Source organism: Ambystoma mexicanum, chromosome 9 (assembly GCF_040938575.1).
Source record: "Ambystoma mexicanum isolate Mex_15411 chromosome 9, UKY_AmexF1_1, whole genome shotgun sequence".
In the NCBI taxonomy this organism is placed as follows: Eukaryota; Metazoa; Chordata; class Amphibia; order Caudata; family Ambystomatidae; genus Ambystoma; species Ambystoma mexicanum.
Genome location: NC_090931.1, coordinates 1,115,524,902 through 1,115,544,077, shown reverse-complemented (window position 1 = coordinate 1,115,544,077; position 19,176 = coordinate 1,115,524,902). Strand labels below are relative to the sequence as shown.

The following is a 19,176-nucleotide window of genomic DNA, read 5'->3' as shown; positions in this document are numbered from 1 at the left end:
CACTGGCTATGACAGAGATTTGACAAGCGGCAATAAGGCAACAGCAACTGACAAAATTCAAGACATACGTCACCTCCCACACAGGGGACAAACACTTAGCCGCAGACATATATAGGATACAGCAGGAATGTACAGACCAAAAGATGTGGCTGTATTAAATAGCATGGGAAGGCTTGCTGGGACAGGAGGTTCTGGCTGGGCATTGGGAAGAATTATGGAGGAACATCCCGAAACTTACCAGGTCCCTACAGGTGCAGGAGGCCTGCTATAAAATTATGCTACAGTGGCATTATGCCCCTATTAAATGACACAATGTACAGCTCAGTTTAGGCGGAGTGCTAGAGGGGGTGTAATGGTAACCGGGAACAGGGACATATTTGGTGGGTGTGCCCTAAGATCAAAGAGTTCAGGGAGGACGTCATGAGATTTCTACAAGAAATAGTGCCGGAGATCCTACCCCTCATTAGCAGAAACCCTAGGGGGACTGGTTGAACTGGAACAATACACAATCTCAAAATCACAGAAAAGAGTACTGGTAACCTTACTAATTGCAGCCTAGATGGTAATTACAAAAGACTGGAAACAAAAAAAAGCCCACCTACGGTAGTGAATTAGCTTCGCAAATTGTGGGAGATAGTAGCGATGGAGTGGATCATGTATAAGATCCAAGGGGAAACAGAGATTTCGGAAGGAAAGGTGAGAAACTATTTGCTTCTTGGAAAGTGATTTGTACAACAATGGTGTCCACAAAATGTGCAAGTGTTGGATAAGCAGTGACTGGCTTAGTACCTAGTGTGCTCTATTGAGAACAAAGTTATGCTCCCAAAGGTGCGTAGTGCGGACATGCAGTTCCTCAAGGGGGGTGGAGAGGCGGAGTGGGGTGGGAGGCAAGGGGGGGGGGGATTGAAAATGTTTTGACAAATGCAAAATAAGAAAAAAAAAGCTGCTTTCAGCTATCCTAAGCCATACATTGGCAGCGTGAGACAAGAAAAAGGAAGGGCATTAGAGGCCCTCAAACAGTAACTACAAATGTGAGGTGCAGAGACGAACATGGATATACCAGAAACCAACACTTCTGCTTCTGCCGACTTACAGAAAACAGTTGCATTTAATTCCCTTACTAGAAAAGGCAGCAGTTCGAAAACCTGCAACTGGAATCACACTTCACAATGAGAACAATATTTAGTATTCTAAATTTGAGAAAGTTATTAAAAAACAAAGGTCTAAGTGAAACGTACCTCCGTGTTTGTATAGTAAGTATTCCATGAAGAACGGAGCGATTCTTGTCCTCCAATATCCCACATTAGAAATCTAGTATTATTGACGACAATTTCTTCCACGTTACTTCCTATTGTAGGAGATGTATGCACAACTTCATTCATCGAACTGCAAAACAGAAATACATTACCAAAGGAAATACTGTCATGGATGACTAGATTTTGCAAAACCGATAAAATCTGGAATGAACTCACTTAAAGGGGAAGATTCAGAAAACGGCAATGTTAAAATTAAGGTTAGAATTACTGTTGAGAATTTAGATTCATGAACTAAAGATCACAGCCAGAGTAATTGTGCATGGCTGCAGGGGGATTTCAATCCAGAAATACCATCCAACCACTCCCACACCGCTATACATCCAGCAGTCTTGGGTTGTCTCGTGTGCCACATGTCTTTACAGAGTCCAGCTAAGAGAAATTCAGTGAAAGCACCCTGCCAAAAAACGGTTGTGAAATGCCAGCGGTCAGATGAGTATTGGGCCTTCGCAGGGTACTTGGTCATCAGCACCACAAGAAGTTAGCAACACAGGAGATCCCCTTTGCAGGCACTCTGTAGCTCCTAGAGTAATCATCCCTATGAAGTAAAGGCTAGTTAGTTTCCCCTAATCAACCAGAATTGACCAGTTTGGTGATGTTATTCATATACAGGAGGACCAGTGCTCTTTTGATCACAAAAGAACATACAATAGATAACAAATCAGATTTGACAGTTAGCAGTGATCTTCTTACAATCCAGAAGTGAGGGATATTGTGGCCAGGTTATAGAGGGGAGTAAATGGCACTGTCACCTGGGACAATACATAAGTGGACATACATAGATTAAGGACAACCAACATTGGACATTCGCTGTTTGATGTAGGAGGTGGGGATGACGAGCCTATGGTTTTTTTTTCCTTGCATCATCTAGGTTCAAAAGGTTTGCAGTTCTAAATTTGCCATTTTCCAAGCTTTCAGGAACAGGTTGAGTGGAAAGAAAACTTTCTCATAAATGTACCTTCAGTTTTGTGGGAGGTAGGCGATTTCCCCCCCTCCCTTTTAAAAAAAATATTTTTAATAAGACGTGCTTACACGGAATGGAAGAGGAGGGTAGGAATACTCAATGGAAACACAAAGGCATATATTTCTGAAAAGTAGTTCAGGAACGGTTCATTTTCGCAGGTCAGGCAACAACTATGTACCCATAATTTCAATAATTTGGCAAACAAATTGGAAAAGTGACAGAAAAAGAAAGTATGTGTTGGACATGTTTGCACTAGTAAGGTAATGGCTTTCATGAATATTTATAAAAGCAATATACCGCTACATTCCCCAAACTCTTCTAGTTAGGAAATCACACATTTTTCAAAAGGTTTCACAAAACAAGCAAAACCGTGAACCAAAATCCAAGCCAAATAAGTAAAACAAATGTGGTCAAGAATGCTAAGCATACATTCTTTAAACGAGCACAAACGGCCCCTTTTGAATGATAGGGGCCTTGCACAGGTCACAAAAGCATATAGTGCCAAAACCAGCAACTAAATGTATGGCACATTTGGAAATTATAGTGTGTAACAAACCGCAGTAGGAAATGTATGAAAACGTCATCACAACCAAGAGAAAACACCACCTGTCTTTCCTTCCCACAGGTTTCTTGATAAAAAAAATAAATTAAAAAAAATGGTACCTCACGTGTGTGGGTGCAACGACCTGCGAGCAAAGGAAAAAGGCTAAATCACTGGTTCACCAAACGCCCTGCGGAAGACTGGGTTTGGCCTTGTGGACAACCCACAGATTTGGCCTTTGGGTGTCAGATAGCAAGGAAAACGGGGAACCCCATGCATTTCTGAAAAGACACCCATGGAAATCCAAAGAGGCATCACTAACATGATTAGCGCTATAGCTAGAATTTCTTACCCAGAATGCAGCGCAAAGTTGTAAATGTGACAGAAAACTACTTTCAAAACAATTTCCACTGGGAAATGACCAAAACGCTCGCAAACCACCACATGTTCAACCTTCCCACGTTCACACAGATGTCCTGATGAAAACCAGACCTCACTTGAGGGGTGCGCTTGCCTGGGCAGAAAAGAAAAAAGGGTGGTTCACCCCCAAGCCCAGCAGCGGTCATGGGATGGCCTAGCAGGTTCCCGTCCCTACCCCCAGGGAAAAGCTGTAATGCAGGATGGCCAGAGCTCCAGGACGGCCAGAGCACCACAGCCGGGGGTGTTGCCCCCAGCCATGGACACCTGTCTTGCATGTGGGTCGACCGCCTCCCCAGCCCAGCCCAGCCCAGCGGCAGTCATGGAGCAGCCCGGAGGGGTCCCCATCCCTCCTTGCAGGGAAAAGCTGCAACCCAGCACAGCCGGAGCTCTAGGATGGCAAGCATAGCTGCCCCCGGGCTTGGGTGTCTGCCTTGCACATGGGTTGACCGTCCCCAGACCAGGGGTGGTCATGGGGAGCCCCAGCAGAGTTCTGTCCCTCTCCTGATGGAAAATCTGACGCAGCAAGCCCAGAGCCCCAGGACAGCCGGGGGTGCTGCGACAGGCAATGGGCCAAACAGCCCACCACCCCCAACATGCTTTCCAGGGTGGCCTAGGGCTTCTTTCTGCCCCCACCTTTGCCAACACCCCACCCAGGTATGTAGAAAGGATCCAGCCCTCCTTAGGGGATTCCTAAGAGAGCAGGCCCCACAGGGTCAGCCCCGGGATGCCCCCAAATGTGGCTACTTTCATGGGGCGCTATATTTTGCCTTCCTTGGGGGCAAATGGGTGCAAAACAGCACACATCTGCCACCAAAAGAGGCAAAACATTGGGCCACCATATCACCTTTATTGTATGGTGGGGAGCGGTTTGGCCTGAGGGGAGGGGCACCTCCAAATCAATCCCCTGGTGGTCTAGTGGCGATTGCTGGTCGAGGATCAAACTATCCTCGACCAGCAATCTGCTTGTATGAGGAATCGGAAAGGGGAGAGCCTCTCCTTTCCAATAAACCCCCCCCTCCCCGCCCCACAAGCCAATCTGGCAGAAAATGCAAGCGCAACACTGAAAAATGTGTGAGAAATTCATATGATGAAGCCTTTTGAATTCTGCATGTACATCTAATTTCCTGATCACGGTGGCACACAACCCCCAGGCATGGAAGTCTACCCCTTCATTGCCTGGGGAGGATTAGTGCTGCTCGGGGGGGGTGGGGAGCATTCCCCCGTACCCCCAACAAGTAAGCAGTGCGGAGGACGAGCTCTCTCGTCCTCCGCAATTAAAGGGTTAAATCCTTTGACGAGGATCCATTGGAGGGGAAGTCTGGTGCCAGCAGCCATAGTAATTCCAGCTCCAATAGCGTATATTAAAGTTACTGAAATTAAAGAGCTTATAGTTGGATCTTGGGATTGAGCTCGCAGTCCGCTGTAAGGCGAGCTACCGTCTGTACAAGCCCCCGCCTCTGCGCCCCCTTGATGCTCTTGACCGAGAGTTGTGGGTGTCCAAAAGCGTTTACTTTGAACAAATTAGAGTATTCAAAGCAGGCAGGTCGCCCGAACACTTCAGCTAGGAATAATGGAATGGTTCCCTGGTTCCATTTTGTTGGTTTTCGGACCTGGGCCATGATTAAGAGGGACGGCCGAGGGCATTCGTATTGTGCCGCTACAGGTGAAATTCTTTCTTGGACAGGCGCAAGATGAACCAAAGCGAAAGGATTTGCCAAGAATGTTTTCATTATCAAGAACGAAAGTTGGAGTTTCGAAGGCGATCAGATACAGTCGTAGCACCGACCATAAACAATGCAGACTAGCGAAACTGCCGTATTACTCCCACGACCAGCAGCTTCTGGCAAAACAGTCTTTGGCTTCCAGGGGTAGTATGTTGCAAAGCTGAAACTTAAAGGAATTGACCAAAGGGCACCACCAGGAGTGGATCCTGTGGCTTAATTTGACTCAACAAGGGAACCCTCACCCAGCACGGACACAGAAAGGATTGACAGATGGATAGCTCTCATCGATTTTGTGGGTGGTGGTGCATGGCTGTTTTTACTTGGTGGAGTGATTGGTCTCATTAATTCTGAAAACAAACAAGACTCTGCAATGCTAACTAGTTAAACAACCCCGAGCAGTGGGCATTGAACTTCTATCGAGCAATAATGATGCCCTAAGATGTCCGGGGCTGCACGAGTGCTACACTGAACGGATCAGCGTGCGTGTACCCTTTGCCTACAGGTGCAGGTAAACTGCTGAACCATGTTCGTGAAAGATTAGGGATTGCAATCATTTCCCATGAATGAAGTCATAGCTTGAATGTCACGACCCTCGCCCAAAACCCCCCCTCTGGCAAACCCATTGGCCAGGTGGAGTCAGGAATCGGGCTTCTAGAACCTGGCATCCTTTTACAAAACCCTCTTGGGGCCACTCCTGGCACCTGTGGCGCCAGGCTCATACCCCATGAAAAACATGTGCTTGGGAACTACTTAATGCGTTATCAGCCAACATAGAGGCTTCCACATAGCTTGGTTCCAAAGAACCAAGCTATGCAGTCTAGTGTTTTGGGTGTGGCAGCCTAGGGACTACTTTACCTGGACTATTTTGGTAGGGCTATTTAAACCACACCTGAGCAAGACAACACGCTTTGCGTTACTTTGGAAATGGTGAGCGTCACGTTGCAAGCTGCAGCTATTCCCTCGAACCTCGGAGAAGCAGAACCTGCAAGGAGACAAAAGGAACATCATTAGCAGCAGCATCATCATCATCATCATCTTAACTGCAGTCTTCATCTTTAGCCACTCGCAGCTACTGAGAACAGCTTCCTCGAATCTGCACGCCTCCTGGACAGAACAACCTGAAAGAGGAAGATAGAGGCAACATTAAAGAAAGCAGTAGAGACATTTGCATGTTACGAACTGCTCAAAAGGCTTGCCTGGCTGGTCGCCTCTCGGCTGGCACCACTCCGGACATTCCACTCGCGCTGAAGAACACTGCGACCTAAAAGGAAGGAAAACACAGCTTAGCAAAGTCAAGACTTCGCAGCGCTATGCATAGTGCTTACTTACCGCATCATAGCGCTCTTAATACGCCATCATTTACCAGCGGGGCTCAACCAAGCCAATTCACCGCACTGAAGCTCTGCATACCTAAGGGAGAAAAACAAAGAAAGGCATGCAGGATAGCAACAAAACTAAAGAACAGCAATAAGACCTACCTGAACAATATAAAATGGGCGGCGTCAGTGAAGTAACTGGACCGCACACGCCCACGAAAGACAACGTGCCCCTGCAAAGAAGGCAGGACGGAGAGCACGCCTAACTCTACCACAAAGTGAGGAGAGGGCCCCAGAGGGGCTGAAATCATACGGGGGTGGAGGGAGGATACTTACCCCGGTCGGTCAGCCTTGAACACAGTCCTCCTGTATTTTCAGGCAGAACCTTCCCCGCAGACCACATCTGGGCAAAGCTGAGAAGCATACTCGCGAGTAAACGGGCTGGGTGGCGTCCGTGTGGATACCAGGTGAGCGTAACATTGAGATGATCAAGTCCCTGCCCTTTGTACACACCACCCGTCACTACTACCGATTGGCTGGCTTAATAGAGGTCCTTGGATTGGCCCCGCCAGTATCAGCAACGGCCCTGTCAGAGAACAGAGAAAACAATCAACCTTGACAATCTAGAGGTAGTAGATATCATAACAAGGTTTCCGTAGGTGAAACTCCAGAAAGATCATTAACGGCGGAGCATACTAATGGAGAGCTGCAGGCCGCATCTCTGTTGCATCCCAGACGTGCACAGACACAGCCCAGGGTACCCCTCGTGCTATGGTCCGGCCAGCAGAGTGGTCCAAATCTAGGGCGTGTGGGGGAGCAGGCGCTGGGGAGCGGGATCCCTTCCACCGAGGGGGTCTGCAACCCAGTAAACATATGGGGACGTCCAGCAGGGTTGGATTAACCTGCCAGGATGTCCCCAAACATGCAACGGAGAGGGAGCCCCGAGTGACCCCCCTCGCCTCACCAAGCTGGCCGCTGTGCCAGTCAGGCATGCTCCTCAATCCGACCCACCAGCGGGTGTTGGTGGGTGCACCCCGGTCAGCAGGGAAGCCCCAATTAGGGGCAGCTGAGAGCAGAGGGAAACCTGGCTGTTCACGAAGGACGCATCCCCCCCAGGGGGACAGTGGCCCGGCACGCCAGACGTGGTCCGAACTGCAGTCGGGCCTACTTAACAGGTGGGCATCAAGGATTCGGCTGCCCATTGTTAGGAGCGAGTGATGGCCAGGTGCAGCAGGCGACCGTCCCTCGTGTACATGTACCTGGAACTCAGCCCTGTGCAGCCGGGCTGGGGTTTGAAGACACTAGCGGTGCCACCCGACCACACTGCCCATGCTGTCTCCGGCCCTCATCTCCCCCCCCCAAAGGGGAGCAGGAGGTCTGTGAAGGATGAGTGGATTGGGCCGGGTGGGCAGGCAGCAGAGCGGCTTCCCAGGCTGAGCAACTGGATTTATTTTTTGTTTTAAAACCACGATGGTCTTGGCCAACTCCCAAGTGGGTAAGCTAGACAGGGGAGGGTGTTCTGTCTCTCGCCTACCAGGCAGTGCTGCCTCCCCCTAGCCTTGCCTGCAGCAGCAGATTTGGGCCATCATCTAGAACAAAAGAAAGTTGCTTGTGATTCTTGGCTGTGGATCACTCGGCTCGAACGCAGTGAGAATTAGTGTTAATTGCAGGACACATTGATGATCGTCACTTTCGAACGCACCTCCCGGGGCTATGTCTGTTTGAGGGTCGCTTCAACGTCAATCGCCCCAGGGTTCCCTCCCTGGGACGCGGCTGGGGCAGTCGAGGGGGCACCGTTCTCTTCGTCCCCCCTAAGGTCAAACCCTGATCAGCACAGTCGCAGGATCCCTGGACCTGGCATGTAGGCTGGTGCGCCCCGGCCACCCAGTTTCCCCACCTCGTGCGGTTTCAGGAGGGCCCGGCCAGCCACTGTGGTGGTGGCAGGCCTTTAAAAAAGAAAAAACAGCTGACCTTCACCCTACACCTGGGTGCGCTGCTTGTGGCAGTCTGTGGTGTCCCATGGCTGACGGCACAGGACAGCCCTGAACAGTAGGCCTCATGACAACGTGGGCTTTGGCCACAGACCAGGACAGCACACACTCGGCCGCAGCAGAGGCGTGGGGCTGGCACAACCCTCCGCCCTCTCGTACAGCCTGGGCCAGAGGCTGGCCACCACCGTGATTCAGCTCCCAAACATATGACCTCAGATCAGACGTGGCAACCTGCTGAATTTAAGCATATTACTAAACAGGGTAAAATAAACTAACCAGGATTCCCTCAGTAATGGCGAGGGAAGAGCCCGGCGCTGAATCCCCAGCAGGTGCCATAAATGTGCCAGCGTCACTCAGGGGGCCCAAGTTCCTTTGATTGAGGCTCATCCCCCGGGCATTGTAGGGCCATTAACGGCTACCGGCGCACCGGGATTGGGTCTTTTCGGAGTAGGGTTGCTTGAGAATGCAGGCCAAAGCGGTTGGTAAACAATCGAAGGCTAAATACGGGTGTGAGACAGATGGCCAACAAGTACTGTAAGGGAAAACTTGAAAAGAACTTTGAAGAGAGAGGGCAGGTAAACGGCTGGGGTCCATGTAGTAAGTCACCCGGAACTGCAGATCGCCTTGCCAGAACTCTGCCCAGGTGCACCCAGCGCCCGCAGGGTGCATTTCTTCCATGTAGGTACACTGCAACCAGCTCCGGTTCAGCTGGAAAGGCCCTGGGGGTCAGGTGGCTCTCTGCTCTAGGGGGGATGCCCACTAATGGCGCCAGTGGTCTGTGGTGATGTCCGTCATCCACCCGACCCGTCTTGAAACATGGACCAAGGAGTCTAACACGTGCGCACGTTGGAGGGCCAAACAAAACATTGTGGTGCAATGAAGTTGAGGGCTGGTGCGCGCCAGCTGAGGTGGGATCCTGTCGCCGCCGGCACACGTCTGACCTGTCTTGGCCCGCTCAGTTGGGCAGGTGGCGCATGAGCGTGGGAGATAGGACCCGAAGGATGGAACTATGCCTAGCCAGGGCGAAGCCACAAGAAACTGATGGAGGTCAGTAGTGGTCCCGGTGTGCAAACTGGTCATCCGACCTGGGTATACGGGTGAAAAATTCATCAAACCATCTAGTAGCTAGTTCCCTCCGAAGGTTCTCTCAGGATAGCTGGTGCTCGGAAACCCCAGTTTTATCTGGTAAAGTGAAAAACTCGAGGTCTTGGGGCCGAAACTATCCCAACCTATTCTCAAACTTTAAATGGGTAAGAAGCCTGGCTCACTGGCGTGGAGCAAGGCATTGAATGCGAGTGCCCAGTGGGCAGGTTTTGGTAAGCAAAACTGGCACTGCGGAATGGAACGCAGGGTTAGGGCACCCGATGCAGACACTCAGACCCCAGAAAACGTGTTGGCTGTTATAAGCAAGACGGTGGCCATGAAAGTTGGAATCCGCTAAGGAGTGTGAAATAACTCACCTGCCGAATCAACTGGCCCTCAGCATTTATGGCGCTGGAGCATCGGGCCCATATCCGTCCATCACCGATGCAGAGAGTCGCGGGAGCTAAGCCGCGAGGAGTAGAAGGGGCGCTGCGGTATGCAAAGAAGCCCGGGCCAGTGCCTGGGTGGAGCCGCTGCAGGTGCAGATTTTGGTGGTAGTAGTAAATATTCAAACAAGAACTCAGAAGGCCGAAGTGCAGAAGGGTTCCATGTGAACAGCAGTTAAACATGGGTCAATCGGTCCTAAGAGATGGGCGAGTGCCATTCGGAAGAGATGGGTGATGGCCTCCGTTTCCCTCAGCCGATTGAAAGAGAGTCTGGTTCAGATCCCCAAACCCGGAGTGGCAGAGACTGGCAGCTTCCAGTGCCGTAACAAAAGATCTCGGAGAAGCCATACCTATATCTGCAGCAAGTCTCCATGGTGAACAGCCTCTGGCATGTTCAAATAATGTAGATAAGGTAAGGCAGCATGCCAGATCTGTAACTTCGGGATAAGGATTGGCTCTAAGGCCTGGGTCGGTCGGGCGGGAAGTGGGTCTGTGCCACTGCTGGATTAGGCATACCCCACCCCCTTCCCACCGCCAGGGCGGTGCCAACTCTGAACGCAAGCCTGGCCCTTCAAATGGATCTCCCCAGCTGCGGTCGGCTCTCTGTTACCCTCCTGGTGTTCAGGGCCGGCGTTCTGCCTCGGCCGACACCTAGCAGCTGTCTTAGAACTGGTGCGGAACAGGAGAATCTGACTGTTTAATTAAAGCAACGTATCGCAAAGGCCCACAGTAGGTGTTGACGAGGTACGATTCTGTCTAGTGCTCTGAAGGTCAGTGAAGATGAAGAAATCCAATGAAGCGCATGTAAACGGCAGGAGTAAGTGGACTCTCTTAAGGTAGCCAAATGCCTCACTATCAAATTAGTGATGCGTCTGAATGGAGGAACGAGATTCTCACTGTCTCTACCTACTATCTAGCAAAACCACAGCCAATGGAATGGGCTTGGCAGAATCAATGGGAAAAGAAGACCATGTTGAGCGTGATTCTCGTCTGGCACTGTGACGAGACATGAGGTGTAAAGGATAAGTGGGAGGACCTCTGGCTGTCTAATGCCACATTTTTTCACTTACCCAGCAAGGTGGGGCAGGGGATGCGAGCCACGTGGGGATCTCGCTTCTGGCTCCAAGCGCTGCTACGCCCACTGGGCATGACCAGCTCTGGGGACAGTAGCAGGTAGGGATTTTGACTGGGGCGGTACACGTTAAAACAATAACTAAGGTGAGCTCAGGGAGGACAGAAGCCTACCACGGAGCAAGGGCAAAAGCTTGCTTGATCTCGATTTTCAGTATGAATAACAGACTGTGAAAGCGAGAGCCTTACGATCCTCCTGACTTTTTGGGTTTCAAGCAGGTGGTGTCAGAAAAGTTACTGCGGGGATAACGGACTGGTGGCGACCAAGCATTCATAGCGACGTCACTTTTTGATCCTTAGATATCGGTTCTTCCCATCATTGTGAAGCAGAATTCACCAAGCATTGGACTGGGTTAACCCACTAATGGGGAACGTGAGCTGGGCTTAAATCATCGTGAGACAGGTTAGTTTTACTGTACTAATGATGTGTTGTTGCAATAGTAATCCTGCTTAGCAAGAGAGGAACCGCAATTTGAGACATTCGGTTTATGTGCTTTGCTGAGAAGCCAATGGGGAATTATGACTGAACGCCTCAATTCAGAATCCCCCCTAAAACGTAACGATACTGCAGTGCTGTGGAGCCTCTGTCAGCCTAGGATAGCCGGCCTCTGGGACAGGGCAAAGAGCTGGTTGCCTCAAGTGTGAACAGAAGGAGACCACATCTCGCCAGTAGTGCACTGCATGTTCCTGGGGAACCTGGTGATAAATCATTCATAGACAAACTGATTCTGGTCAGGATTTCCCCAAGTAGCAGAGGCACTACCTCGCTGGCAACTATTGAAAGTCATCCTCTCAGCCAAACTTTTAGTCAAAAGCGCTGTGGTGGCACTGCAAGGGTCTCCACCCTTCCTCCTGCTGTGCTGTGGGGTGCACATGAAACTCTCACCCACCTTGGGTGCACCGGGGGCGCGGGCTAGGCGGGGAGAGCTCTTCTCCCTTTCCAGTCTGACTGGAAGACCAGATGGCCTTAGGCCAGCCGGCGGCAGGCAGAGTGGCTCAACCAAGCCCTTGAGGGGCAGACAGGAAAGAGATGGCAGCTTCAGCCCTGGACCCAGTGCGCGGAGGTGGCACCTTAAGGCCCAGTCCCTGGACGTTGGGGTCAGGGTGGGCACAGCAGGACGGCTCCTTGCACATCTGGTTGTGGCCCAACCGGCCATCTGGCCGGGGCAGTCTGACCAGATGGCCAGGGTTGCAGCTGGCCTGGCTGACTCCACATTTGTCTACGGTTGGGTTCCACAAGCCCCCACTTTGTGTGGACTTGGTCAGTCTGGAAGTGTCTCCCTGCATGGCAGTTTTCTGTCGCAGACGCCTCCCCGGATCGATGCAGGGAAGAATCTGTGTCTTAGTCTGGATTGGTGCACGGAGGCTGGGCCTAAGTCTCGGCCCCAGTGAAAATATTTCTGAGAGGTACTTCCACCTAACGCATAGATGGATGTCGGAAATGAAAATTCCGGCCCCTTCCTGACTAAAGTCCTCCCCGGCCTCTGGGTAACGCCACCCGTGTGTGGTCCAGCCCACAACAGGGTGCAGGGTCAAGAGGCACCCCCAAGCGGGCCCCTCTCATCAACAGGGCTAGAATCGCTTGTAGTGGCCAGCCCAGAGGTCAATGGCATCCAAGGGTTATAGTCCCAGTCATCAGGCAAGTGTCACCCATTCATCACCAAGTCTGAAACAGGATGCTGGTGTCAAGGGATGCCCAGAGCTGAACCCTTTCCGCCACAAGGGTAGAGGCACTCATAGTGGCCATCACCGAGTTCCATGGTGTTCACGGGTCAGTGTTGGTCTTGGCCGCCTGTCACACACCTGGGTCATCCATCCCCAAGCCCAGCGGCAGTCCCAGGGAGCCCAGGCAGAGGGAAAACCTCTAACGCAGCGGCAAATGCTCAAAACGCGGAAGGGGAAAAGCTCAAACGGGGCTCGGCCAGAGCCCAAGGACGACCGGGGTTGCTGCCCCCCTGCCTTGGGCCCCTGCTGTTCCTTTGCCAGGGGGGCCAGAGGCCCTTCCCATCCAGGCCCATTGAAATGCATTGCACTAAAGATGGTCACTCTAAGCCCAGCCATCTGGTAGTTGTCCATGGGAATGAATGATGGCCAGGCTGCTCTGGAAGACCGGATGGGCATCAATTTGAAATGTTCCTCCAGTTGGGTCTATAAGGAGCCTGGAAACATTTGCCAAGAGGTCCCACTCTGTCACTCTTGGTACATAGATTACTAGAAATCTTAGCCACCTTCCTCCGGATTACTATAGACAAGGTGTGAGGGACCCATCTCCGCTCCACTTGGTTCTTGCTTCCCAAGCCAGGCTCCATGGTGAAACTACTGCACTTCCGAGCCGGCCAATGTATGTGCCCCATGAAAAGCCCTAGCAGAGATTGGCCTGCTGGGGGGAGGGGGATCTCTTCTGAAAGGCCACATTTTGGTTTCATGGGTGTCAGGTTGCCTGGCCGATGAGAACCTAAACCGACTTACATGCAGATGTTAGGGCGGGCTTGCCAGGCTGCCTCCCCCGTACTATGTGGTATATATTTGGCGCACTTGGTCTATGTAAGGTTGGGCTGCTTGCTCAGCTGTTTCAAGCAATTCACTTCCACCCGACTTGGGTCCGTGTCTAGGGTATGCCCGCCTCGAGAAGGGCCCCCTCGTGGGTGGCTCTGCCCTACGAGCAAAGCAAAGGCTGTGCAGCCCGGCAGCTCCCTAGTGGTCAGATCAGAGTGGACTGGGTTGGGTGGTGCTAGTCCCAGTGCAGGCCGCACAAGCCACGCTGTGGTCCCTTCTCTACCATGCACGTTTCTCCAACAGTTCAGAACAAACGTTCCGTAGGGTACTGACCCCCTAATGTCACCATACTGGTGGTGGTGTGCCCGAGAATCCATACAGCTTGAAGTTGGGCCTGGGCCCACTCTCCCTCCCACCCCTCTGTGGCCAGGTGACCCACCTGTCCACCCAACCTGCACACGTTGGGGGGACGCTCTTGGCGCTCTGGTCTCACAGATGGCCCAGTAGGTGCGAAGGTCGGCCCAAGGCAGGCACGCAGCTCCCCCATTGCCACCATCCAGCAGGTGCAGCTACATGGTTGATCCTGCCAGTAGCATATGCTTGTCTCAAAAATCAAGCCATGCACGTGCAAGTACACACAGCGGGTACAGTGAAACGGCAAATGGCCCATTGAATCAGTTATGGCTCCTTTGATCGCTCCATCTGTTAATTGGATAACTATGGTAATTCTAGAGCTAATGCATGCCGACGAGCGCTGACTTCCCGGGATGCATGCATTTATAAGACCAAGACCAATCTGGGCTCACCCGCCCGCTTTGGTGACTCTAGATAGCCTCGGCCCGATCGAATGTCCCTGTGATGGCACCAATACATTCGGTTGTCTGCCCTATCAACTTTCAAATGGTACTTTGTGCCTAGCATGGGGATCACAAGTAACTGGGAATCAGGGATGGAATCCGGAGAGGGAGCCTCGGAAGCGGCTACCACATCCAAGGAAGGCAGCAGTAGCGCAAATAATACACTCCCGATTCAGGGAGGTAGTGATGAAAAATAACAGCACCCATTTGAGGCCCTGTAATTGGAATAAGTACACTAACCACTTAACTGCTAAGGGTTTTCCCTCCCAGTGCTGAGCTCTTTTTTTGGACATTTAGGTATATCAGCATTCAACTCCTTGTAACCTTGTTACAAGTGATATCCTGGCCAAATGTCCACCCTTTTCTTCCCACATGTAGACAGTCATAACAGCACCAAGGATTCTTGGTTTGCTGTAGGTGGGGTGAGAAAAAATAAAAAAATAAATTTAAAAAATAGTGACCAATAAAATTTACAAAGAAGCCTGCGTTTTCCTTTTTCTTGTACGAGCTACGAACAAAAGGTTTGCAGTTCTGAATTCGCCATTTTCCAAGCTTTCAGGAACAGGTTGAGTGGAAATATATGTTTTCATTAAGTGTACTCAGTTTTGTGGGAGTGTAGGCGATTTTTCTGTTTTATTATTTTAAATAGGACATACTTGCACAGAATGGAAGAGAAGGGTAGGAAAGCTCAATGGGAACACAACAAGGCACACATTTCTGAAATGTAGATAAAATTCCAAGTTCAGGAAGGAGTCATTTGCGCAGGTCAGGCAACAACTATGTACCCAGGATTCCAATAGTTGGCAAAAAACTGAAAAATGACAACAAAAAAAAAAGTATGTGCTGGACATGTTTGCACTAGTAAGGTAATGGCTTCCATGAACATTCAGAAAAGCCATGCAACGCTACATTGCACATCCCCCCTGTGTCCGACTATTCTGGTTAGGAAGTCACAAGTTGTTTGCAAGATTCCTTGAGCCAAAAAAAAAAAAAATCAGGCCATGGTACAGAGTAATTTTATGCCGAAAGCCTAAACTGACGTACTTCGCATTTAAAAATAAGGAAAACCAATGTGGTGAAGAATGCAATGCATACATGTTTTTGAAAGAGCAGAGCGAACCTTTAACGATGGGCGACCTGCACAGGTCAAAAAAGCATACATTGCCTAAAGCAGGGACGACAGGTAGGGCACATTTGGAAAAGGATAGGGCTGTGTAAAAAACCGCAGTAGGAAATGTATGAAAACTACAGCCAAAAGAAACCACATGTCCTACCTTCACACAAACCCGCAGGTGTCCCAATAAAAATGGTGCAAGGACCTGGGCGCAAAGGGAAAAGGCTAAATCATGGATACACCAAACAGCTTGGTAACCCAAAGTCTTTCGGCAGAGAAGATTTTGCTCTTGTGGACAACCCACACATTTGGGCCTGATGTATCGCAGCCACCAAGGAAAACAGGGAACCACATGCATTTCTAAAAAGACAACTGTGGGAATCTAAAGAAGTCTCGCTTGTGTGGAGCTATAATTCATTACCCAGAATGCCCAGCAAAGTCAAAATGTAGGGGAAAAAACTATTTGAGATTTACAACCAGGAAACCACTGAAACAAACGTGCACCACATGTCCTAACTTCCCACAAAAGTGTGGAACTCTTTCGTTCCCTGGACACCCAATTGATATTGTAAACACAATCAATACTTAAATAATCAATAATCACATTACTGGTCACATTTTAAATAAACAATGTTTTATTTCAAAACGCAGTTTCATGTGAATTTCTCTGTCACGAGAACATAATCAATTAATCACAACATGTACGTAGTTTTCAATCAAATTCAATTTAGAACCAAATGTCTTGAATTTAAGCAATTTCTCTCAAAATATATCCTATTGAATTGATCACAGGTAGACTATTTTGTACAATGGATTTCGGCTAATTCTCACATATTTATACCAAAGAGATATGTAATAACATGTGATCTGTCCAATCCATGTGCCATTCTCTCTACGCGTTTTGGGTTAATATTATCCCCCTTCTTTAGGCGCGTTTTACCGACTTCTCCGTCTTTAACATATCTATAATGAATAAATAATAATCATGGTTTAGTGGATTTCTTCCATATAACTCATCAGTACTCTGTCATGAATGCCTTAGTCGATAATCACCTGGATGTACCTTCATTTGAATAATTGGTTATTTCTTTAGAGACAGGGGGTAGAGGGCATTCTAAACGGGTGCTGGCAGTTGGACAAGCAAAGGGTCCCAAAGCCCACATCACACTCCGATGTGGCTGCAGGGGGTGGCCAGACCTCATCCTCATTGAGCCCCATGGCGGTCAAGAAGGAGGATTTGGTGCAGTGCCTAGCGGACCTACAGACGCGGATCACCGACTCCTTTCAGGAACAGTTCTCCTCCTTAAAGTCTGACTTCAAGGAAGCTGTGCAGGAGATCAAAGGGGAGCTCTCGAAACTGGGGCAATGGGTAGACCTGAATTAACAGGCTCTCCAAGAATTGGCTGAGGGCTCCAGTAAAAATGACAAAGCACTGGACCAACTAGCATGGATGTCGCACAACCTAGAACTCCAGTGCAAAGATCTTAACAGATCACAGCGATCAAACATACGCCTTAAAAATGTTCCAGAGGTGGTCACGGATAGAGACCTCAAAATGACAGTGCAATTCTTTTTCGTAGAACCCCTCCTGGAGGTTCCCTAGATGGGATCCGTCTAGACAGAATCCACAGTGTGACACCCACGAGAAGGTAACCGGGAGCCCGCCCAAGAGATGTACTAAACGCATTTGCATCATATGGTTAAAAGGAGCAAGTCCTGAAGGCTGCCCGCACAGCCACCTCCTTGAAAATAAAACGAGTCAGAAGTACAACTCTTCCAAGATTTGCCACAATCTAAGCTTCTTAAGAGGAGACTGATGGGGCCTGTAGCTAAAACCCTCAACCAAGAAAAAGTCTGATACAAGTGGACCTTTCCATTCGGCTTGTTAACATGGAAAGGGAGGCAATGCAGGGTGGCATCTTGTGAGGAAAGTCTCAGCGCGATATCGCCAGAGAGCTGTGACGGGGCACTTGTCCCGGATGACCCGGGTCTCGGCACCCAGAGGAGGCGGCAATGGGACAGTGGTGAGGGACAATAAACAGCCTTCGGCTCCGAAAGACTGGAGCAAGTCCAAAGACATCACACAAGAGGGGGGTAAATGAAGAGGTGTCATCAGAACCTGGCTGACTGGGAACACAAACAGATGTGCATGGGGAGAAAGGGAGGCGGGTGCAGTAAAACAGTGATACCACAGCTACTACCTGAGAGAGTGCAGTAGGGATCGCACTCATGGGTCTCGGGTGGAGGGGGCCCTAGCAGATTGGGGAACTTGTTGTGGGGAGTGTGTTATTTTGGAATCTCATGTAGAGGTTTAGTGATCTGTCTGCGGTTCTTGGATACAGGTGGTTTACCGGTACATCCTTGGGTTCTTGTCCCAAAGTTGTCTCTAGGACCCATGGGCCAGCCTGGGATGTTGCAAGGTCGGGGCTGGAGGGGTGGGATTGGGTGGAATGGGAAGGGGAGCTGCGGTACACTGGGATTGATTGTAGGTGATGGACCTGGGAGGGCGAAAGTAGTGAAAGGGGCGAGAAGGGGGTCAGCATCAATGTGCCAGGCGAAATATGCAAGTTGGGCGGTCGTAGGGCTCCAAGAGGTGACAAAGGAGGTCTTGGGGAAGAGGTGGAGGGGTGTGGTGGAAGGAACGATCAGAGGTTTCAATGTCTATAACATTAGAGGACTGAATTCCCTGGTAAAACGACGCAAGGTGGACCACTTCTTCAGGCGGGAGAAACGGGGCTCACACACTCCAAGAAACCTGCATTTGAAAGAGTGATAAGTCAAGGCTCAGACTGCAGATGTATCCACAGATCTTCAGGGTAATGACACTGATAAAACAGCAGGGGGTCTCAATAGCCTTCAGGAACATTCCCGGCCAGCATGGTCGTTCTGGCCACAAAGGAGGATACTGGGGTGGGATTTATTTTTATCAGACTTCCCATTAATACTGACACATTTACACTGGCGACTGCTTACGAACCAAACTCAGGGTAAGATGGGTTTCTCAGAACGAAATTGGCTGAGCTGGAATGGATGGCGGAGGGGTATGTTATACTGACCAGAGATCTGAATGTGGGGTGGGTACCGGGGGAAGACCGCAGTGGAACGGAATATACAACCCAGGGTGCACCGCCTGAGAAGCTCAAAGAGGTTTCAGGGGTTACGGCTGGTGAATGCCTGGTGCACTTGTTCTGTAGCAGGATATACATACTATTCACATGTCCACAGGACACTAGATCGCATAGACTACATCTATGCGTGGGCTCAACTGGCGGGGCAAACTCGGGAGGTAACTGGTAGCGATTGCTCTGTCAGACCATGCCCCAACTGGGCAAAAAGGTTGATATGTCCCTGGGGCAGAGGATGCTCTGGCAATGGTGCCTACTGAATTGTAAACTATCAGACACCGTTCTGTCAGCGACTGACAGGAAAGACTTCAGACCCATTTTCAGGAAAAAATAATGTCCGACAGCTCCCCGGGGAACTGGTGGGATGCCTTCAACACGGTAATCAGGGGAGAGCCGACTGCTCTCAATACCTTCAGGGACAAACAAACTAGGATATTGGAAGAAGATCTGGAAGCACAATTAAACATTATGCCTCAACTGAGGTACAGCCCAGAAAGACACGCTAAACAGATACAGAGCAATCAGGGGCCAACTGGACCTGCTGAGGGCCAAAAAGGTAGAGCAGTGCCTCCTTAACACGAGGCAGAGATTCTATGTGAGGGGGAACTGCCTCGTGTTAAGCTACTGGCGAGGCAGCTTCGACATGGGAGCGGCC

At 50.2% G+C, this 19,176-nt stretch overlaps 1 protein-coding gene across 1 annotated transcript in view; it reads right to left on the bottom strand.

Annotated features, from left to right (window-relative positions):
* Nucleotides 1-19,176, bottom strand: part of ARL5A (ARF like GTPase 5A) — a 311,540-nt gene that overhangs the window by 158,704 nt on the left and 133,660 nt on the right. Inside the window, exon 3 of the mRNA XM_069616456.1 lies at nucleotides 1,239-1,386. Coding sequence (XP_069472557.1) covers nucleotides 1,239-1,386 — 148 coding nt within the window. The remainder of the gene's footprint in view (nucleotides 1-1,238; nucleotides 1,387-19,176) is intronic.